At 41.3% G+C, this 23,482-nt stretch overlaps 1 protein-coding gene across 4 annotated transcripts in view; it reads left to right on the top strand.

The window, feature by feature from the left end:
• Positions 1-23,482, top strand: part of CD109 (CD109 molecule) — a 153,812-nt gene that overhangs the window by 18,053 nt on the left and 112,277 nt on the right. For 3 of the 4 annotated variants that reach the window (XM_087856949.1, XM_087856948.1, XM_087856947.1), the window contains exon 6: positions 9,131-9,303. In XM_087856949.1, the coding sequence (XP_087713075.1) occupies positions 9,249-9,303 (55 nt within the window). In that variant the 5' untranslated portion in view covers positions 9,131-9,248. Of the gene's footprint in view, positions 1-1,919; positions 8,044-9,130; positions 9,304-23,482 lie in introns of those variants that run through there. The other variant, XM_045803749.2, reaches the window with a different exon arrangement.

Below are 23,482 nucleotides of genomic sequence, written 5' to 3'. Positions count from 1 at the left end.
GAGAGTACAGAGCACAAGTAGGGAGGGGGGGAGAGAGGGGCAGAGGGAGCAGGAGAAGCAGATTTCCCGCTGAGCAGGGAGCCCAACTCAGGCTGATCCCAGGACCCTGAGATCATGACCTGAGCCAAAGGCAGACGCTTAACCGACTGAGGCACCCAGGATCGCTTTTTGGTAGCCAGTCTACAGTGTTCATTCTAAGCTACACAGGAGGTGTCCAAAAACCAAAAGTGAACAATGAAAATGAAAAGCAAGGAGAAGCCAGGAAGTTAACAGAACAAAGCAGATGTATTAGGTCAATGTGACAATTAACCTTTGGTGTGTGTATAATGTTGGCAAGGTCTAAAAATCTGACACAGTGTTAAAACAATTTCATATGCACATAGTTTAAAGGTTCAAATCATTCTACAAGACTTGGTAGAAAAACAAAAGAAAAACCAGTGGTCCCCTTCCCCTACAACTATTTCCAGAGAAAGTAATTTTAAACCAAGAATTGTCTTTCTTTGCATTTCTAGCTCAAGTTTCCTCTTTCCATTGGCTCTCCATTTCTTCAGTGAAGACTTACCTAAATATCTTCCTTAGGCTGTGGTAATTTGGGACTCAATTTTTGGTCATAATTTTTATTTTCTCTGTGATAATATTTTTCTGGTGAGTTTTATTAGCTATTTTTCTGTTTTAGTTTTTTTTTCCTTAAATTTAAACTGATTTTTTGTTTCTTTGTATAAATGTTGTTTTGGTACAAAAAATATTTTCATTATGGAAAATTTCAAACATACACAGAAGTAGAGAGAAGAGTATGATGAATCCCTATGTACCCATCATCCAGCTGCAACAGTCCTCAACTCAAGCCAAGTAATTCCATCTTAGCCCCACCTGCTTTTGCCCTTCCTGTATTAACATTTTTCGCTGTAAAACATACATAATATATATTTTACCACTGTAACCATTTTTAAGTGTAAAGTTCTTTGTCATTAAGTACATTCACATTGTTATGCAACCAACACTACCATCCATCTCTAGAACTTTCTCAACTTCCCACGCTGACTCTCCCTGCTCATTGAACAATAACTCTCCATTCCCCCCTCTCCTCAGCCCTTGGCAACCACTAGTCGAATGTATTTTCTATCTCTATAAGCTTGACTACTCTAGGCACCTCATATAAATGGAATCATGCAACATTTATCCTTTCATGACTTGCTTATTTCCCTGAGTTAGCATGATGCTTTCAAGGTCCCAACATGTAGCGTGAATTTCCCTCCTTTTTAAGGCTGAATAATATCCCATTGTAAGGATACACTGCATTTTATTATCCATCCATTCGTCGATGGACACTTGGGTTGCTTCCACCTTTTAGCTATTGTGAATAATTCTTCTATGAACTGGGGTGTACAAGTATCTGTTTGAGTCCCTGCTTTCAACTCTTTTGAGCATATACTCAGAAATGGATTGTTGGATCATATAGTAATTCTGCGTTTATTATTATTATTTTTTAAGGAACTGCCATACTGTGTTCTACAGCGGCCGTACCATTTAACATTCCTACCACCAATGCACAAGCGTTTCAACAAAGGTTCCTACAAGCCTCTCTAATACTTGCTATTTTCTTTCTTCCTTCCTTTCTTTCTTTCTTTCTTTCTTTCTTTCTTTCTTTCTTTCTTTCTTTCTTTCTTTCTTTCTTTTGGTTTTGTTTTTATAATTGACATACTAATGGGTCTGAATTGGTTCCTGTATTATTTTTGAAGCAAATCAGACCCAGATGTAATATTTCACCCACAAATATTTCAGTATGCATTTCCAAAAGATGAAGACCCTTTCAGAGAATAGAACTCGAACATCAATGATTAATAAAAATCTTTTATTTTTTAAAAAAAGATATTTTTTTAAAGATTTTTATTTATTTGTCTGACAGAGATAGAGACAGCCAGCGAGAGAGGGAACACAAGCAGGGGGAGTGGGAGAGGAAGAAGCAGGCTCACAGCGGAGGAGCCTGATGTGGGACTCTATCCCATAATGCTGGGATCACGCCCTGAGCAGAAAGCAGACGCTTAATGACTGCGCCACCCAGGCGCCGCTAAAAAAAGATTTATTTATTTATTTGAGAAAGAGAGGTAGGGGAGGGGCAGAGGGAGAGAGAATCTTAAGCAGGCTCCACGCCCAGCACAGAGCCCAACACAGGGCTCCATCTCACGACCCTGGGATCATGATCTAAGCCACAGGCAGACTCTTAAGTGACTGAGCCACCTAGGTGCCCGGCTATTAATTGTCTTTTATGTCCCTTTAAATGCATGGTTTCTTTCCATTCTTTTATTTTCCTTGCAATTTATTTGTTGAAGAAATTAGATTGGTAGTTTCCTGTGGTCTGAGTTTTATTAATACATCCTTGTGCTTAATATGTTCCCCTATATTTCTTTGCAATTGGTAGTTGAATCTAGAAGCTTGATCTGATTCACGTTCAATTTTTTGGCAAGACCACTTCTTAGGTGGTTCTTCTACTGGGAGACATAGTATCTGGATGTCTCCTTTTGTGATACTAGCTGTCATTTATGAAGATTGTTTGGGTCTGCATGATCTATTATGGTTGCTATTAGTCACATGTTGCTATTTACATTTAAATTGATTCAAATCAAATAAAATTAAAAGTTCAGTTTCTCAGTTGCCCTAGCCACATGTCAACAATGCTCAGAGCCTCGTGTTGCTCGTGGCTTTAGGAAGATATAAAGCATTTCTATCATCACAGAAAGTTCTCCTGGGCAGCACTGGTCTAGATCTGTTGATTCCTAAGGACTGTGATATGGTGCTTTTCTAACAATCATTTTACATTTATTAGCTGGAAAACTTCTGTAAGGAGAAATTTCTTCATATCTACTCTTTGGTTACCCAGTGATACAGTTCATACAGGAAAAGCAGAATAAAGCTTAATTCTTTCCCTTTAATGAGTTTAATTTTCTAAGTTATAAATCATTGAACCATTCCTACATCAACATAATTAGGTAATTATTGTTTATGGCAGAGCCAACTGATGAGTTATGGCTCTACTTCCGTTTTTATTCAGCGTTCTTTTCCCGAGTATCTAATTCCCCTTCCCTTTTATTGCACTACTTTACGTTGTTGCAGTCTTCACCCCCCCCCCCCCAGTTTTCCATCATGTTTATCTATTCTATTAAGATCCCCTTTTTCCCCTTGAGGCCTTATTCTTGGAATTCTTCTTCCGGTTGAAACTTCTTTCTTCATTGCTCTCTGGGGTTATATATACTTTTTCCTGATTCTTACATCTTTTGTCTTGGCTTTTTTTCATTGGTTTGCTAAATATGTCCTCCTAAAGTAACTTCCTAAAAAGAATTTGTGGAAGGCAAAGTTCCTGAGCCATTCCATTTCTGAAAATATTTTTATTCTATGTTCACTCTTGTTTGATAGTTTGGTTGGACATAGAGCTCTAATTTTAAATTCTGGACTGTCATACAGAAAGTTAAGGATAAGTCTTATTCTTATTATTCCAAGGAATATTATTATTTCTTGTTAATTTCAATATCATTCCTTGTATTCCAGTGGACAGGGAATTTCTCCTTCTGCTCTTGGGTTAAAAAAGATTCTCAGGGAATATTCTGGTGTTCTGTGCAGGAGTCTATCGAAGTAGTTCTCAAATAGATGATGAATGTAAGTTGACACTAATTTCAAATATAATATTTCTGAAATGTTACAAATTTGTGTAAAAATCAAACAATAAGCTCTAGGATGTGGTATATGTTCTAAATCAGCAACTAATGTTTCTCCCAAAGGCAGCTTCACTGAGAATAAAGGGGCGGAATGAGTGGCTCCTCTCTTACCCCTAGTGATCCACTACTGAAAGTTTCGTTTCCCATTCCAGAGCGGCATTGGGCTCTGCTAGTGCAGAGGTCTCGGTTTCCAAGACAGCAACGCTTCCAGGAGGGACACTGCAATGTTGCCATTCAGACTGGCAGTTGAGATATCCACCTGGTCACTTGGGGCTCCTCATGCCAGTGAATCAATAGCCAAAGAAGAGGTTACTCTAATGGCAGGAGTGAGTGAATGAGCCTGATTTTGTCAAGGAGTTGCCACTCCACAGGAAAAATAAGAAGTATTTCTGGAATGCAGAAGATATACCAGGGCATCTCTTAGTTCTTTTCCCGGGTTCCGTGATTAAAGTCAATAGGAAATAACAATACAATACGGGGAGAACTGCTAATGGCCCACACCCTTCAGAAATAAAGATCTGGGTCACCTCCCCATACAAAGACCCATGCAAAGAACTGAGGGCAGAGAAATAGGTGGAAAAAGGTAGTTATAAATACCATCTACTTCCATGTGACCAGTAGCAGAAATGAGGACTGTACTAGTTATTTGCATTTCCATCTTGTTTTTATATAAATACATTTGTATACATTATTAACCAATATTTTTTTCTCCCTCTCATTCTTCTACCATATTACTAGTAGTTAACCTTATACCTTGGCATTGAAGTTCTAGGATCTCAAAGGAAGAATGTGATTCAGCTAGAAGAGGCATGAACAAAGTCCAAAGACAGTTAAAGGAACTTTGTATCCCCTTTTAGAGAGAGGGTTAGGTTGTGTTTGGTTGTATGAGAGAAAATTGTAGGCGAAAGCATGATTTTTCTGTTTTTCTGTTTTTTTTTTATAAGTTAAATATGGTTAAAATATGGTTAAAAAGGGTATATATAGACGTCAAGTTGATGAGGCACAAACTTTAGTAGCTTTGTACTATGGCAGCTTATCTAAGACGGAGCTAAATGTCTCAGAATTTCCCTCCCTGTATGGTTCTGAGTTGGTGTTGGCCCAAGAGACATTTTGTGTGAACTTGGAAGCCAGCAGTGAAGCGGAAGCCATATTGTTTACTCTCTGAAGGTCAGTGCAAGGTGCTCCGCAGGTGAGCCACTGGCCCTCATTGTTACTGATCTGCTAGCTTACTTTGTGGGTGCGGGCTGGCAGTGAGGCCCTCGCTCCTCCAATTCTTAGAAGATCTCCTCCTTGAGCTTTTCTGAATTCTGGGCGAGGTGCATATGCAGCCCTTGGTGAAAGATAGCAGCTTCTCTCGCTGGTTACCCAAGACAACAAAGTAGGAGGAGGTAAGAGAGACATGGGTTCCAGTTCTCCCTCATGTCTCCTTGTTCTTGTCCACAGTTAGCTCTTCTCCCCCTGCCTGACTTTGAGCGACTTTAGGTTCACGCAGAGGCCGTGGCTGCTCCACTGGCTGCCATGATTGGGTAGGATCAGTCTCATAGTGGTTCTGCTTTCTTGTTGAAACACACCCTAAAGACAGGTCAGGAGGGACACGGGAACTGGGGGGAGTTCTTAAGCCAAAGGCCTTTCGGTTTTCATGGGAGGAACACTCATAATTTTTTTAGTATTGAAATTCATGAATTTTATGTAAAAAAAGTTTCTAAGATGCTACCTTATAGACCTCTTAGTAAAACTGTACCATTTGGTTGTTTTCTTCATAAATGAAAATGGTGTTTATATTCATTATAGAAAACTTGGCAGATTCAGGTAATCACCAGGATATAGACAACATTTTGGTGAGCAACCTTCAACGCTTTCTCAGTGCATATATCTACCACGTATATGTATACAGAAATACACTTGATTTTTATAAAAAAGGAATCATATTTAAATTCTGTTTTATAAAACAGATTCTCTATCCCCCCAACAGCATATCATGAATATTTATCTCTAGATAATTAGTCTCCAATTCAAGAACATAATTTTTAATTACTTCACAGTATTCTGTTGCATGGATATACCGTAATTTATTTAATCCAATCTCTTATTGTTAATCTCAGACTATTTTCAATTTTTCTTAATTAAAAAAAGACTGAGGGGTGCCTGGCTGGTTCAGGTGGTAGAGCATCCGACTCTTAATCTTGGGGTCGTGAGTTCCAGCCCCATGTTGGGTGTGGAGATCACTTAATAAAAAAAAATTTTCTTAAAAAGCCTCTGAGATGAACATTTTTACTAATCCTTTTAACAAATTTTTATTGAGTAACTGTGTACCAGGCATGTAGTAGCTTCATCTCCATGCAAATCTACATGGCTAAATTTCTACATGGTTAAGTTTTGCAACAAGTGTGTATTGGGAGAAGGAAGAAATAAACAGAGAGGTACATAAATTTAAGATCTGCATAGATTTAATTTTATAAAATAGGTTATTCTAAACTTTTCCATAGGTCTTCTTGGAATGCAACATTTGGAGTCCTCTGACATTTGCTTACCTCTAGAATAAACCTGAATTTATTGATTCAACTTTGTGAAGCTTGAAAAGAATTTTCTCCATGTTCCCAACTTCCCTTTTAAATCAGTGTGCCCCCAAATTGCCTTTACCTGTAGACCTTCTTTGACCCCCTGTATACTGAAGTAAAGTAGAATCTCAGTCCCCATCCCAGAAACAATGTTTGCATTCCGATGTGATTCTCATACATGCTGGAGTTTGAGAAGCACTTGTTTAGACCTCCAGGCTTGGCTCACACTTGCCCCTGGTCCTCCGCTCTGAACAACAGAGGTAAGGAGACTGGATCAGCAGTAATAGTTGTGTCAGGGACAGGATCTGTACCCAAGGATCCACTCAGACAGTTTGCACTATCCTCAAGCCCTGCCTGCACAGGAAGCCAGCCACTAAAGATAGGCTGCCTGTAGAAGACATAGGGGCATAAGGGACCTCTGCGAGCTGTTCGGCAGGGTGAAAATGGGTGGAACAGGAAAGGGAGGAAAGCAAGTTCCTGGACTCCAAAAACCACAGTTTGTCTAGGTGCTACTTTCTCCCTTATTTAGCACATAGCTTTGTCACGTGACATCCCTTTGCTGACCTCTTTTCCTTTTGCATTTTGCCCCACAGGAAAAAGTCACCATCTAAAACTTTTCTCCACGAATTAGAATTAGAAACTTTAAGTTGTCAGGGACTGAATGTGCCTGTTTTCCAACAGTTTCTGGCAGTTCTCTGCTTTTATGGTGTAGTCATGGTGAAACCTGAGACATCTGGAGATGGTGCCAGTGCCAAAGAACTGGAGAAGGAGCTGTTGAGAAGCCGGGGTGGTGAGGAGCTGGCGTTCCGGAACTGTGGCACCACGGCTCCCGTCCTGCTGGGACAGGAGAGCCACCCCAATCCTACTTGTGTTTCTACAAATTTCTCCCAGCTTTACAGGTCTAAAGAATACTGTCCGTAGCAAACGTGTTTAGAGACAGCCAAAAATGTAAAGCATCTCCCCAGATAATTGCTTCTCACAGTTCCAAGTAGCAACACCTAACTTTTGCGTGTGCCAGAATTCCTTCCTTGCTTTGTTTTTTTCAACTGAGAAACCACAACATTTTCCTGGAGAGGCAAACAAAATACCTTAATTTGTGTTTTAAGTAAAAATAGTTTTTCTCCTGTCCTTTCATATACATTAAACAACTCCCCAGCAAATACCTTGGTTTGGCTTCAGTGTGTGTGCATGTGTGTGTGTTTGCCATTTCTCTAAAATTATGACTCATAGTCTGGGGGACAATGATTGATTTTTTTCCACTTCGCATAGCTGCTCTGAATTTCTCCTCACAAGGATGGGCCTGTTTATTCACTCTGGGCATCGCTGGTAGAGCGCTAGTGTAAACAGCCCGAGGAACCCGGTGGGCTGGGGAAGTGGGCGCCCTGTGTTCTCCGCGGGGAGCAGGGATGCCGGGGCCAGGTTGGGCTGGACCGCATTTAGAGCCCGCTCTCTGACCCCCCCTGGATTTTCGGTGCCGGCCGGAGCAGCGAGAAGCGCCATTGTGATGCCGGTGGGAGGGGTGGAGCCACCAAGTCCTGTCTCAATTTAGACTTCTCACTCCGCTTTTAGGCGCGCCCATTTCAGATTGCTAAACTCCAGAGTCAGGGGAAAAAAAAAGCGGGGAGGAGGTGGAAAGCCACACCCCGCGGCGCCCGCGAATTTCCCCAGGAGCGGACGGTGGCCCAGGCAGACGCGGCCAAGATGCGGGGCTGGGCGTTCCTGACCGCCGCCCACCTCGTGTGCGTGTGGAGCGCGGTGCTGGCCGCGGCCCCCGGGTAGGAGCGCGGGCGCGGGCGCCGGGCGGGCGCGGGGCGGGCGGCCCGGCGGGCGGAGGGGGCGGCGGCTGTGCGGCCGCGGCTGGGAACCCGCCGCGCGGCGCACTCCCCAGCCGGGCACCGGCCTGGAGGCTAGACCGTCTGTCGCTGCCGCTGGGTTCTCCGTGGGACAGTTACTTTCTCCGCCGGTGGAAGTTGTTGAAGCGTCTTTCTGGCCGTAACGGCTTTCTAGAGAGTCGTTTTAGTTTTAGTACACGTTGCCTCTGCTTTTCCCTCAACATTTTTTTTTTCTCCCAAAGAGCGTGCCTTCTTTTCTCCAAGGCGTGTGATGTATTTTTTTCCCAAACTAGGTCTCTCAGCTTCGCCGTTGGCAAGGTGTGGCTGAGGTGAAGTGGTTCGGGTGCAGACACTGTAGGAAGAAAACTAATGAGACACCCACATGAATGGAAAGTGCCCCACTCCTACGGGTTTTTGCAGCCAAGCCTTTACCCTCACTTGGGCCGAGAAAGTGCTGCTTTGCTGACTTTCATGCACTGCTCCACCTGGACATTTTACCACTGGGCGTTTCATTTCCCATGGTATATTTCAACCAGTGGTATTTGTTAGATGATGTTTTCTGGGGCAGATGCCCATGGGTGAAGGTTTGAATAAAAACCGCAAAATGCGTGTGTGTGTGTGTGTGTGTGTGTTTAAGCCAAGAAAAAAATCACGCTGGGATGAGGTTGTCTGTAAAGGAGAAGTTTAGAGGCTTGTACGTTGCCAATTACTTCTGCACGCCCCAGTGTAAGCCATTTACACTGAGGCTTATCGTGTGCTGTTTGTGGTTTATAAAATGGAAATAATAACACATGCTCTCCTCTAGTGGTGCACGAATTACTGCATTAAGATTGATTTATGGGAATTCTTGTTTCAATAGCGTTTCAGTGCAGTTGCTAAATGGAGCAGTGGGGCAATATTAGAATAATTGAAACAATTGCAAATGGCACAGCATGGAGAGTATCTCACTATCTATGAAATTTGGGGATCGGAAAGGAATGGAGATGTAAAGATAAGAAACTGTGTTTTTCTCTTCTCGGGAACTCTTTAGGCCTAGGTTTCTGGTGACAGCCCCAGGGATCGTCAGGCCTGGAGGAAATGTGACTGTTGGGGTGGAGCTTCTGGAACACAGCCCCTCCCAGGTCACTGTGAAGGCGGAGTTGGTCAAGATGGCAGCCAACCTCACTGTCTCTGTCCTGGAAGCGGAAGGAGTCTTTGAAAAAGGTAAGATAAACAGCACGAAGTCTTACCCTTTTGTAGTAATAACTAGAATATGTTAATAAAGCCATGTGTTAGGTAGGGTAACAGAAACACCTGAGTGCAGTGTTTTATGTAGTACACTTTTAATTTTTGTTCACGTAGAGTCCAAAATGGTGTTCCCAGTGGCCTCCCAAGTGGAGATTCAGAGGCCCAGGTTCCTTCCACTTTGTGGCTCCCTCACCATCAACATGTGGCTTCCAAGTCTGAAGGGGAAGAGCATGGAGTTTCTCATGTGGGAGGTTTCTGTGGGATAGGTCTAGTAGTGGCTCATATCACTTCTGCTCCTCTTCTGATGGCCACATTTAGCTGCAAAGGAGGCTGGGAAATGTAGGCCAGTGACTGCCCAGAGGGGGAGATGGGCAAGGTCAACAGTCTGAGGCAGAACTATATTTATATATAGTTTACATAAACCGTATGTAACCATGTTTTTTTATATTTATTGAGTGCTAAGGATTTTACTAAGTAGGCCTGTGGAAAGGAAAAGAGCTACACAGTGTTAAAGTTCAGTTTTATGGAATATTTCTTAATTTTTAAAGTACAGGAAGAAAAGGATATAAATGTGGGAGTCATTTATAAAAGAACCCATCTCTCTTAAATTTGGATTCTAATCTGGTTTAGGATTAAATTGGGTCGATGAATATCTTCTTTTTTAATATGAAGGGAAAAATAATTTTAGGGGTAAATACTTAAGCTTTTTTTCCATTAAAATGAACATTTATTGTATTTTTTTTTCTAACTGCAAAAGTAGTATATACTTGGTGCTTACATCCTGTAAGTAAAGGAAATAAACCAAGATGACCCATAATTCCACCACCTAACTATGAACACAGTTAACTAGAAGCTTGTTTAGATGTTTAGTCAGAGGGCAGAGATTGAGGCATAAATGCCTATAATGTTAAGAGTTATCTGAAAAAATTAATTTAAGAACACATAATGAAGGGTGGAAGGGATTCCACAATAGTTCACTTCATAAATGTTTATCCTCTACCAACATAGAGAAATTAACACCATCATGAAAGGAGATAAAATCAGTTTATCTATATCTGTGGTTTTTTTCCTCCACTGGAGGTTGACTGACTAGGGGGGTAAGTTTGGGGTAGAAGTCAGGAAGAGGTGTTGTGTATGGGGGCCAAGCCACTTTGTCTTTCATAGGAGTTCTGTCAGGAAAATGCAAGGCCTTGTTTCCCTGGAGAGGAAATACAGATTAGTGCTTCAAATCTGAGATTGTCTTAGCACCAGTTGTATGATCTTATGTGGTTGTGTAACTGTTCTGAGCCTCAATTTCCTCACCTGTAAAATGGGGATAATGAAACTTACTTTCCAGAGCAGGTATAAAGTGAAAGTTAGTATCCAGCACCTATGAGGAACTCAACACCAGCTCTTAATATTATAAGTAGTAATACTGAAGAAGAAGATGCAGGATGCATAATTTCCTTTTATATGAGGGTAGACTTCTGCTTTTGTTATTGAACTATTATTTCTGAAAATGAATGACCTAGTCTTATGATAATGGCTAAAGAAAATATTGAAATACTAAGTCAGAGCAGACAATACTTAATGTAGTTCCACATTCATTATTTATTCACTAGGCATTATCATTTTGGCTCTACTAGTGTGGCAGTTTTACTGCAATGTAGAGGTCCTGAATAACGTGGATGATTTTGATAAATATTTGGGCTTTGCTCAGATGTTTGTATACTCTCATGTTAGAATTTCTACTGCATTATCTTTCCTGCAATCTCCTTTATCAGTCTCTTTTCTTTTTTCTGCAAATAGTACCAACACTGCAGTGGAGGTGGGGGGGCTGTGGCTCATTTTAAAACTTTTTTCTTAGATTTTTCTTTTGGGAAGAGAGTTGGTTGTATGTCTCTGGGAAGGCTAAAGTGCTCGAGACTGGGTCAGATAACACTATCCTGAGAGCAGAATGAATCTTTGAAAAAGAGGAAGAGAAAATGTACTTCTTTCAGGGGCTGTTTTTTGACTCTATTGACATATAGTGTCATTGAAAATGCCATGGCTAAGAGCACTCTCTCTCTTTCAAAGGAGAATGTTACTCTGTTATCAGAGGCTGTGAGTCATTGTTCTCAAAGCAGATGCTTCATGTAATGTTAGGACTGAAGGACCAAGACATTTAAAAAAAAATCTGACTTCTCCAGTTGCAGCAGTATGTAGACAAATGAGCATTCTAAATCAATGGATCTTCTAAATTCAGAGATTCTCCCAGGTTTCATTTTTATCTCCCTTGCCACATAAACACAAATACATTTTAAGTCTGATTTATTCATTACTTTTTTATGGGGGCTTCCAAGAAAAGGTTGGTTCTAATAAAGATTCATCTTCCAGCAAAGCTGGGTATAGAGGGGTATTATTTCTGAGTGGCTGTTTCTAACGGTCCGGGTCTTTTTAGAAGCTGAGCAGTGTTTCACCGTAACCAGAATGCATTGGTAGCTTAATTTGTGTCAGAAATGGTTATAGGGGCGCCTGGGCGGCTCAGTTGTTAAGCGTCTGCCTTCGGCTCAGGGCGCGATCCCGGCGGTCTGGGATCGAGCCCCCCACATCAGGCTCCTCTGCTGGGAGCCTGCTTCTTCCTCTCCCACTCCCCCTGCTTGTGTTCCCTCTCTCACTGGCTGTCTCTCTCTCTGTCAAATAAATAAATAAAATCTTTAAAAAAAAAAAAAGAAATGGTTATAGCAAAAGGATTCAAATTGCAGAATATACTTTAAAAAAGGGATGGGAGAAATTGGAGAAGGGGATTAAGAGTACACTTATCTTGATGAGCACTGAGTAATGTATGGAAATGCTGAATCACTATATTGTACACCTGAAACTAGTATAACACTATTTATTAACCACACCGGAATTAAAATAAAAAAAAAATGGAAAAATATAAATAAATTAAAAAAAAGAAAAAAGACGGAAACGTATGGCATGTCCTCAAGGAAGAGTTCATTTATTTGTTTGACAGATAGAGGGAAGATTTTATTTACATTTCCATCCTTGACGCCAGCAGCACTGATTACATTATAGTTAATTCATTTTTAAATATATGAAGTCCCCATTTATTGGGGATCAGTTATGAGGTTTTTGGGGTGAACAGTAGCCCTTTAGAAAAACTGTTTCTACTAAACTTTGTGGCATTCTTTAAAGGTATATTAATGCCTCTTCAGTGGTGAGATTCAGACACTGAAGTGTGCTTGCCATTACCACCACTAACCCCACCACCACCACCACCATCACCCTCATCGCCACCATCACCATCATCACCCATACCATCATCCCCTTTATAGTGAATAGAGCTAGGTCCATAGTCTTCTGTTGTATAAAATAGTTAAGTGGTCATAATTGACAAAACATGTTAAAAGTTCAGCAGGTAGTAATTACCAGAGGTAAGAAGATGTAGTCGCTTTTGGCATTTGAAATCAAATCAGACTGCATGTTGGGTAGAGGGTGAGTCTGTCCCCTTATTTCTTCCCTTCTTGGTTTTTATCTTTTCCATTAGTGAGATGTCACCCTGGAGTTCCATGCTAGATCAAAGAAAAAAAGTTTAAGAACGTTTGAATTCATGGGTCACAAGTGAGAACTATCTTCTCATCTGTTAAGGCATATGGAATGATTGAATTATTTTTGACGTCTTTGATATCATTATTATTATTTTTTTAAAAGATTTTATTTTTTTATTCGACAGAGATAGAGACAGCCAGCGAGAGAGGGAACACAAGCACGGGGAGTGGGAGAGGAAGAAGCAGGCTCATAGCGGAGGAGCCTGATGTGGGGCTCGATCCCACAACGCCGGGATCACGCCCTGAGCCGAAGGCAGACGCTTAACCACTGTGCCACCCAGGCGCCCCTGATATCATTATTTCTGCTTTATTCCCCTCCTCTTTCTATAATTTGAAATGTTCATGTATAAACTTTCAGTGTTTCTCTTGAGTGAGATTTGCCTCAAATAATAATGAATGCACCCTTTCCCCTCATTAATGAATTCATTGTGGCTGGTTCACATAAACCTGATTGAAGAAAAAACCAAGGGGGTGCCTGGGTGGCTCAGTCAGTTAAGCATCTGCTTTTGGCTCGCGTCCTGGGATCCAGTCCCACATTGGGCTCCCTTCTAGCAGGGAGCCTGCTTCTCCCTCTGCCTGCCACTCTCCCTGCTTGTATTCTCTCTCTACCACCCCCGACAAATAAATAAATAAAGTTAAAAAAAAAAAAGAAAGAAAGGGAAAAAACCAAAACAAAATGTTAGCTGAAGCCGTGAATGCTCTGCGGGGCAGGCATCTCGTGGTGAGTGCCTGCTGGTTGGGATACATTTATTTATTAATACATTTATTTAATACATTTATTAATACAGTAAATACATTTATTTGTTTATTGTGCCAAGCCGACTTCCATCTTCCCACTGAGGTATTGGCATGAGATGTACTCTATGAGTGTATCTGTATCCTTTAATAATTGCTTTTTCCTTTTGCTTTAAAATGTTGAAGCGTTAATGGGGTGTTTACTTTCTATTTTTTAAGAGTGAAAAATTCTTCTTCGTCCTTTATTGTCTTTCTGTCTTTCTCACATTGATGAAGGGGTATTTTATTTTCCATCTTAATCCAGTAAGGGTGGGAAATCAGTGTTTCTTAAGTTTGAGCTATTAGCTGAAAAACTTAAAAAAAAAAAATCACCCGATTCAGTTTGGATGGCTTTCTGGTAGAAACAAAGCTCCTGAACATATATTTCATGGCTTGTAGATCAAAATCAGTCCCACGGTTTTTATGAGAGTAGATTAATTAGTGTAGCGTGTGGGCGGGTCTCCCAGGGCAGGTTTTCACAGGCAGCTTTGCCAGTAGAACTCAGTCTGAGCTTGTAGTTAATGAGAATTATTTTTAAAGGGTGTGGACTCTTCATTCACATGTCTTTGCTATTGTGCGTGAGATACACACACACACACACACACACACACACACACACACACACACACACAAGTAGGTGGGGCCGGAAGATAAAGGACCATAGTGTAATCGTGATGTGGTTGGGCTCTGAAGCCAGGCTACCTGATTGTCCTTCCGTTAGTGGTTGTGTGACTGTGGGCAGTCATGATCTCACCAGGCTTCAGTTTTATTATCTGGAGAATAGTGGTTCCTGCCTTATGCAATTACATGGTTATTGTGAAGATTAAGCGAGGTAACATGTTTAAAGCACTTAACACATAGGAATTATTCAGGAAAATGGTAGCTGTTGTTATTAGAAAAGAATAGCAACAATCATGACGGAGGCAATTATTAATCATCAGTTGGGGTGATCGTGTACTGGGAACTCTATAAAAGGCACATCACTAGGAGGGGCTGGGAAGGGATTTAACATATTAAATACTGAGTTTCCTTATTGTGCCAGGGACTTAATGCACAATTCTTTTTTTTTTTTTAAAGATTTTATTTATTTATTTGACAGAGACAGCCAGCGAGAGAGGGAACACAAGCAGGGGGAGTGGGAGAGGAAGAAGCAGGCTCCTAGTGGAAGAGCCTGATGTGGGGCTCGATCCCAGAACGCTGGGATCATGCCCTGAGCCGAAGACAGACGCTTAACGACTGTGCCACCCAGGCGCCCCTTAATGTGCAATGCTTAACTTCAGTAACCTTGTGAGGAAGGCGCTATTATCTTCATTTTAGAGATGAAGAAACTGAGGCTAAGAGAGGAAAAAATAATAATTTTCCAGAGTTAACGAGGTGAAGAGTGAAGTTGGTTCTGTTGGTTCTGAATTTGCAGGTTGAGACTGACTGGAAGAGCATGACATAGTTTTCTGTTTGTCTTACTTTGGGATATTGATACAATGTTGTATTGGTCATCTTCCTCTAAAATTATTGTCATGTTTGATTGTGGTGATTTAGTCCTGGACCTAATGAAATCGAATCTGGAGCTGAAGAATCACAGTGGAGTGCTAGCTCTCCCCATAATTTTCTTGGAGTCTTAAGGATTTTGGATCTGGATGGGACCTCAGAGATAAGCCAATTCAGTCGCCTAATTTATGGCTGAGGAGACTGAGGCCTGGTGTTTGATGATTTGCCCAAGGTGAAATCACTTACTGGTAGCAGAGCTGAAAACCTCACACGTCCCCAGATTTGCAGTCCAGTGCTGTTTCCATTATACTCTAGGAAACTTTCCTAACATATGGAGAACTGTGTGTTAAGACCTAGGATATATTTGCAAATGTTGATTTTTCTGATATGGAAGAAAATAAGGCTAACTAAGGAGTTTTAAAATGCTTACCTGCATATTTGTGCAAGTTTCTTATTTCAGCTCAAGGTGGAGTTGCTCTTTATGGACTAATGGTTCTTCATGGGGCGTGGGTGGGGCCAGGAGCCTCATAGGTCTTTCTAACACTAAATTCTTTTGCTGGGTTTCTCACTGTGTGAGTTGTGCTGATTAAAAGCACAGACTCAGGGTGCCTGGCTGGCTCAGTCAGGAAGCATGCGACTCTTGATCTCGGGGTTGTGAGTTCGAGCCCCACATTGAGTGTAGAGATTACCTAAAAATAAAATCTTCAATAAAGTGCAGACTCGTGGTCACCCCTTCAAGACATGGGTAAGATCTAGGAATCTACATTTTATTTCAGGCAGTCATCACAAGTGATTCTTAACCACATTAAAATGAGAACAACTACTCTTTACTATCTCATGAATGGCTCCTGACCGAGTGCTGGAAAGCCTGAGAGTGAGAGGCGTGCCTTTGCAAGTCTATGATGATTCATGGCAGCTGAGAGAAGTCCCCTCCCAGACTTCTGTATTTGCTTTCAAGCAGCCCCCAATCCTAAGCGTGGTTGTTCATTTTAAGCGATGGATAATCGTATTTTGGGGTTTGATTATGAATCAGTGATTGAGTGAAGCTGAAAATGAACATACTGATTCTTTAAACTCCAAGTTAAACATGTGCTGCTCCTTTTCTAACACGAAATGAGTCACTGGGACAGTGACTCACTGAGGGGTTGTGGTGGAAATAGAAATCAGATCCTGCAAGAATTTGGGCTGGGTTACTGTTTGATCCTTTTTGTTGTTAAGAGGGCTTTACAATGCTGAAACTAGTTGTTTGCCCAATGACATTTTCCTCATTAATTTATTATTTCTTGATTATTTGTTGTATGTGATTGTGGATGAATGGGGACAGGTGGGGAATAAAAGGAAGGAAGGATTAGAAAAGGCTCAGAGATTCCAGAAGGATAACATATAAGATTTAGAGTGCAGAAGGCTGAAGAGTTTTTGCTTTTTGTTTGTATAAAAAATTCAGTGTGGTTTGTAAATAGCGTTTCTTGTGTGTGACCCTGTGCCTGGTGCTGTTACCTTTTACATCCAGAGCTATACAAATGTCCACTCATACGTGTTCCACTCCTGCTGATATATTTGGCATTTAGTGGGAACAGTTATTTCACATACTAGGGGAGGGGAGGGTGTGCCGGAGGAAAGAGCTGATGGCTGGGAGTGGCAGCCATGGAGGGGATAGAGGTTTGTGTGTCTGTTTTCTGAAAAGATGCTACATTTTGCTTTAGATGTAAGTTTGGGGAGACATCCAGGTGGAGATGTACAGCAGATAGTTTTGAAAATGTAGCTAGGGAGAGAGTTTAAGGCATTGTTTACACAGAGGCAGACAATACTCGAAGTCTTGGTGGGAATGCAGGAGATGTGCAAGAGAGACAAAGCTTATGGAGCAAGACGGTTGACAGAAGCTTGGATGAAGGAAAAGAAATCAATGAAATGGACAAAAGATGAGCAGCCAGAGACAGGGGTAGATTGAAGATGGTGAGATGTTTCAGAAGCCAAGGGAAGAAAGTTACAAGAAGGAAAGTTTTGGTAGTACTCAGTGTCCCAGAGGGTCAGAGAAGAGAAGATGAAGACAGAGAAAAGGACATTGGTGATCCTTAAGTGAATGGTTTTAAGTTGAATGTTGGGAGCAAAAGCCAAGTTTTAAGTAATAAATGGATAGTGAGAATACATAAGGGTGTAGACTACTCTTTACTGAAGTTTGACAGTTGAAAGGAGAGAGGTAGATGTTCTCTTAAAATGCCCAGTAGAGAGGTGAAAGTGGTTGATGCAAAAGGAAGGGGTAGATAATTCATGGATAAGAAGTGGTGGGATCCAGATTAGGAGCATAGGTAAGTGGATTAATCCTTAAAAAAAAAAAAAAGTGTACTTTTTGTTTTGATGCAAGAAAGAGATTGAAGAGAATGAATAAGGAAAGAAATATTTTGAGGTATAAACTTGAGATAAAGAATAAAATTGGAATACAGTTTAAGGGAAACTTTGCAATAGTTATTTACCTGCCTCTAAAATGTACATGTCTGATCATCTCTTTATAGGGAGTGGGGATATATATTACAAGTAGTGGTCCATTGGAGAGAGAAACACAGAATTGGAGATATTCCCTGGTGGTGTCCAAATGGGTCCCTGCTGGATTGTGGAATGTTGGAATGCAAGGGCCGATACTTGTATTGGGATCAAGGGAAGGAACACAGGAGAACAGAGAAGGGAAAGGGGTATTTATGTGGTAGTATGCTTCACTTGAAGCCCAAAGGCATTGGGTGGGTATTTTATTATTGCCATGAGATTGTCAGTGTGAGTAAGAAGTGGAATTGTAATTTATTATCTCTTGGTCTGGGCTAAGATGATCATCAGACCAAAGGTGCAATGACAAAACTTGAGGAGAAGGAAATTATAGTGGGTTCTGGTCTGGCTTTGTCTCTTCTGTTCTTCATTTCTCTTAGGAAGATTCCATGACTTGACTTTCTTCCCTTGCCAGGGTGAGGGTAAAATTGGCCAAAGAAAATTTGGTGGAGGGAGTTGGGTGGGGAGTAGTGGGAAGGTCCCTGGGTCTTTAGTTTTGAAGAAATGACTCCTGAATTAATCTAAAAACCAGAATGGTAAAGAGCTTAGAAATAAACAGGGAATTACATTCTCTTAAGAGTACTTGGTAGCTTCCTTTTGGTAGGGCAATGTTGGGAATTTATATTTATGAAAATGAAGCTGGTAGAAATGATTTAGTATTATAAATTTAAATTTCACTGAAATCTTGTTAAATCTTCTCATAAATATAGTTGAGACAGGCCATTACTATTTTGAGAATTCCAAATATTTATTAGGCATCACATTGTATATGGCACAGTATTGGGTGGTGCAAATGTTTGGCTCCTCACAGGGATGCAAAGTAGGTTTCATTTCATGTGCCATCTCAAGTTGATGGTAGAGGCTGCTTGGAGTGTGTGTTGGTGGTGTCAAGGTCAAGTCTGGGTTCACCAGAATAGAGAGTAGATGGATTCGCTGTGTCTTCCCTGCGCATGGGAATGGGGAGTGTGGTCTGAATGCTACAAAGGAGCCTGTTGGGTTGAAGACTTCTTCAACTTCTACAGGGCTGCATGGGGGCTTGAGGTAATCACAGCATGATGAGAGAGAAAAGGTCGAAGAGTGGGTGTGTTCAAATACTACCATGAGAACGCACTAAGCTACAGAGGAGGGGCAGGGAGGGAACATGAGATTTTGTTTGGACTAATATTTTGAAAGTAATAGCCAGGTCTGATCTGTGCGGTTTGGGAGGCACAGTGGGTCAGACTGGGGGCTCTAGAACCACATTGGTGTCGAACCCTTAGCGCTATCTCTTACTACCGAAGTGTCCTTGGGCAAGTCACTTCATTTCATCTAATCTCAGTTTCTTCATTTGTATGATGGCAATAATAATAATAATAATAGTACCTACCTTAGAGCGTCGGTCTGAGTATTAAATGAGACAGTGCTTCAGAGCTGCTCTGTGCAGTCTGGTAGCCATGAGCCACCTGTGGGTTTTGAGTGCTTGAAATGTGGCTTGTACAAATGGAGATGGGCTGCAAGTAAAAAATACACACTGGATTTTGAATACTTAATACCAAAAAATGCAACAAAGCTGAACTCTTTTTAAACTTGTAAATTTTTAATATTGATTACACCTTCAAGGGTAATGTTTTGGGTATATTGGATTAAATAAACTATGTTATTAAAATTAATTTTATCCATTTCTTTTCCTTTTTTTTCTTGGTGTACTGCTTTAGAACATTTATCATATTGTCTGGCACGTAGTAAGCACTGGGGAATGTCAGCTGTGTCGTCCGTAGCATTTCCGAGTGACACGTGTTATTACTGATGCCGCCCTGTGAGCTCCAGCTGTGGCATCAGACCAGATCTCCATTGATGGCAGTTTGAATGTGACTCAAGCAGGCCTTCAACCTTATTCCTTATCCTTTGAGAAAGGAGGAGATCTCTCTAAAAAGAGCACCATACCATAGGGGACAGTAAACTTTTCCTATAAAAGGCCAGATGGTAAACATGGTAGGTTCTGCTGCCTTATGGTTTTTGTTGTTTGTCTTTGTAGCAGCGAGGTAGCTATAGAGACAGTGCATAGTCAATGAGTGTGCTCATGGAACTTTCTGGGCCCTGAATTTGGAGTTCATATAATTTTCATGTGTCATGAAATATTATTGTTTTTCTTTTCCCAGCTATATAAAAATGCAAAACCATTTTTAGCTCACAAACTGTAAGAAAGTAGGTGGGGCTCTCTTTGGCCCGTGGGCCATAAATTGCCAACCCTGCCATCATAAGTGCCCTGGACATTCAGTAGCCCAGAGCCTTGTTTGACTCTTGGTTTTTCACATGTATTGAACCTAACGTTTAGTTTATGCTGTACCATTGTATTTATTTTACTTTTAGCGGGTTTTGTTTGACCTATTGATGCTCAGTGGTTTAAATGGAACAAAATGTTATTTATGAAACTCATGTTTATTGAGGTGTTTGTAAATAAGGAGAGGCAGGAGAGAAAAAAAAATTAAAGGCGTGTGTAAGGGACCAAAGGAGGTAATTTTGCTTTGTTTTACTTGAAATGCCTGTCTTTTCTGTATAGGTTAAATGCACTGAAGAGTTACTTAGCTTTAAAGTGACATTAAACTGTGAAGCAGAAGCATATTTTAAGGTTTTGTCTTCCACAGATTTGTAGTGGAAAACCCCATTTCTCACTTTGTCTATCTGTGATCAAAGAAAATGCTGAGTAATGAGAGAATAGTTAGTAACTTGGTAAGGAGGTCCAAGTTTTCAGCTAAGAAAGTTATATACTTAAGTTTATATTACTGAACAGCAGAGAGCTACCAAAAATAATTAAGCAGTAAATACTAAGTCAGGCATATAAATATATATGTGTGTCTATGCATTTGCATATATATTTATATACGTACATGCATATACATATATACATATGTATAGTGGAAAAGCTGTTTTGTTTACCATAGAAAATATTTTTGGATCTGGTGGATTTCCAATTGCCCATCACCCCTTCCCTTCAGCAATTCTCCACTGAGCTATTTGGTGAGCACAGATGTCAGAAGAGGCAGCATATGGCATTATAGAGTGTGTTTAAAAAGCTAAGGGAAGGTTAGTTTTTGTGTATGCTTATTACACAACTTAAAAATAGCTTGACTCTATTTGTAAATCAAACGGTCAGCTCTCAGGCTTGTGCCAAGTGTGAAGTCTTAAAACAAGGTTTCTTTTGAGTGGCTTCGCTGGGAAGGAGAAAGCATCTGAAAGGCTTCTAAGATTGACTTTCTGTGGTTATACACAAAAATGACCTGAGTTTTACAGGCTTATCTACACTAATGGTGAGAAGGACTTTTCGTCACAGAGCGGATCTTTAGTCTCTGATTTAAAGGAGTGCCAGCGTTTCCAGAGTGGTGCCTGTTTCCGCGCATCTAAGTGGAGCAGAAACGGTCATAACAATTTGCAAATGCTGTCTATTTAATCTTCAACCTAGCAACAGCGCAGAAAGACATTACTATTCCTCATCCACATTCCCACCACTCTGCTCCCAGTTTTAGGTTTTGGCTCTGTAAATTATTGCTAGAATGTTCAGACTTTCACATAAGGCTGAGTAAGTGCCTAGGACATTCCAAGCTGCGTTTGTAAATTTGGAGAGAACACAAGTTGAAAAAATAAGTCAAGTACTTAAAGTTGACCTTTTAATAACGACACATGAGACCAGTGAGTGGGATTTAAATTGGATCTCTGCACATCCTTTGAGCCACTCCCTCAATCTAGCAAGAATTAGGGGTGTGGGGGACATCTCTGCCCTGACGCTCTGGCTTTTGGGTACAGCTTCTCTTTCTGGCTCTGTTTTTCCTGGGTCTATGAACAGACACCGTCATGTGTCAGAGTAGTGAGAGCCAGGCATGCGGTCAACCTCCTCTTCCAATTTTTCTGTAATGAGAAAACCCCTCGAAGGTTTGACCCAAAAGAGCTACATTAAAAAAAAAAAAGTCCTATGAAATGGGATTTCCTGCACTTCAGATCTGGGTGGCTGGTCTTGAGTTGCTGAAATGCTTGCCCTCCGATTAATCAACCTACTGGATTTATTTGAATTGTAGGTTCACAGCTGTTTTTTTACTTTCTCCTTGTTTAGTGTCTCTTAGATAAAAATAAATACCCCCGCCCCAGCCCCCTGCCCCAACACACACACACACACACACACACACACACACACACACACACACGAGTCTTTGCCAGTGACAGGAGGTAGACCGTGTGTCAGGCCATGATGGAAAGGAAGCACATTGTTTCCTCCAAGTCACTGGCCTGACAAAATGGTCAACCCTGATGATTTATCCTAAAGTAATGAAAAATAAATACCTCTCCGTAATCGAGGGTACTGGTGTGTTGGGGCTGTGCTTTCTGCAGTTTCATTTTGTCCATTTTCTCCCAGCGAGGGATATTGTGGTGGATGCTGTGCTGTACCACCCAGGTAGAGCCCTTCAGAGAAGGACTGGCTCCCCCCAGCTCCTGGGAGTGCTGCGGCAGACTGCCCTCTTAGCCAGCCCCCTGTGGGGATTGCATCTGCTGCAGAGACTCGCCTGCCTTGCCCGAGGGGCCCCCTCCTTGGGTGAAGGGCCTGCCCTGTCTCCCTGGCTCAGGACAGTTCTCAAGGGTCTTGGCTGCTTCACACCTCTGGAGCCTGCCTACTGCCTGTGTCCCCCGCCCCCAGTCCTGTCTCCTTCCTTTCCCTTCCCTTCTTCAGGTGCTGATCACAGGAGCACTCCCCACAAAACCCCTGGTTCCCTGGGATCACAGCTGTAGACAGATGTGGTTATTGTCTAACTTTCCTTTAAAGAGGGATTTTTCAGATCTTGAAATTAACTTCAAATGTATCGAAAGGGTAGTGTGAAGAAGTGGTATGAAAGTCAGGAAATTTTCTAGTTTTTATATCCTTTTCAGAAGTTTTTGTATAACGTGAATTATTTTAAAATTAGTTCTGCTATTGCAGTGCTTATAGCAGAACTCTAGAGTTTGGGAGAAACATGGATGAAGAAGAATCTCTAGGTTCTCTGATGACTGGCATAGAGCCGAGGAGAGGAGTCCTGAGATAATAGAGGTTTTGAACCTCTGGGACAGAGTGGGGCTACCGTGCACAATGAGGCTCTCTAGGCTGGGGAGCTTTTACAATAATCAAGGGTATGTAGAGTAAAAGCACAGAGGTACAGCTGCTGTTCTTGTGCTGAGTGGCAGCACAGGGTGGCAGTTCCCACGAGCCAGGCTGCCTGGGTTAGAATCTTGGCTCTGTTACTTCTTTTGTGTGTGTGACCTTGGGCAAGTCACGTAATGTCTCTGTGACTCTGGTTTCCCATTTGCAAAATAAGGAAAATAATACTTAATAGGATTACGATGCTGATTAGATCAGTTAATATATGTCATGCTTTTATAACTATAAATAGTAGCTATTATTATTTTATTCACCAAATTAAAAAATTGTAGGCGATCAGATCTAGTTGGTTGTTTTATTGCTTCTGAGCAGAAATGTGAGTCTTCTATCCTCTAGACCAACATTATCCAATAGAAGTATGATTCTACCACATATGTAATATAACATTTTCTAGTAACCAAAATAAAAAAGTAAAAAATAGGGGCACCTGGGTGACTCAGTTGGTTAAGCATCTGATTCTTAGTTTTGGCTCAGGTCATCATGATCTCAGGGTCCTGAGATCGAGCCCCGGGATGGGCTCTGCGCTCAGTATAGAGTCTGCTTGTCCCTCTCCCTGTGCACTTGACCCCCCTCCCCCACGCTTGCTCAAGTGTTCTCTCTGGAATAGATAAATAAAATCTTTGGAAAAAAA

Source organism: Ursus americanus, chromosome 29 (assembly GCF_024610735.1).
Source record: "Ursus americanus isolate L20-20 chromosome 29, mUrsAme1.1.p, whole genome shotgun sequence".
NCBI classification, from domain to species: Eukaryota; Metazoa; Chordata; class Mammalia; order Carnivora; family Ursidae; genus Ursus; species Ursus americanus.
The sequence above is the reverse complement of the archived record's forward strand: the minus strand, read 5'-3'. Positions and strand labels throughout refer to the sequence as shown.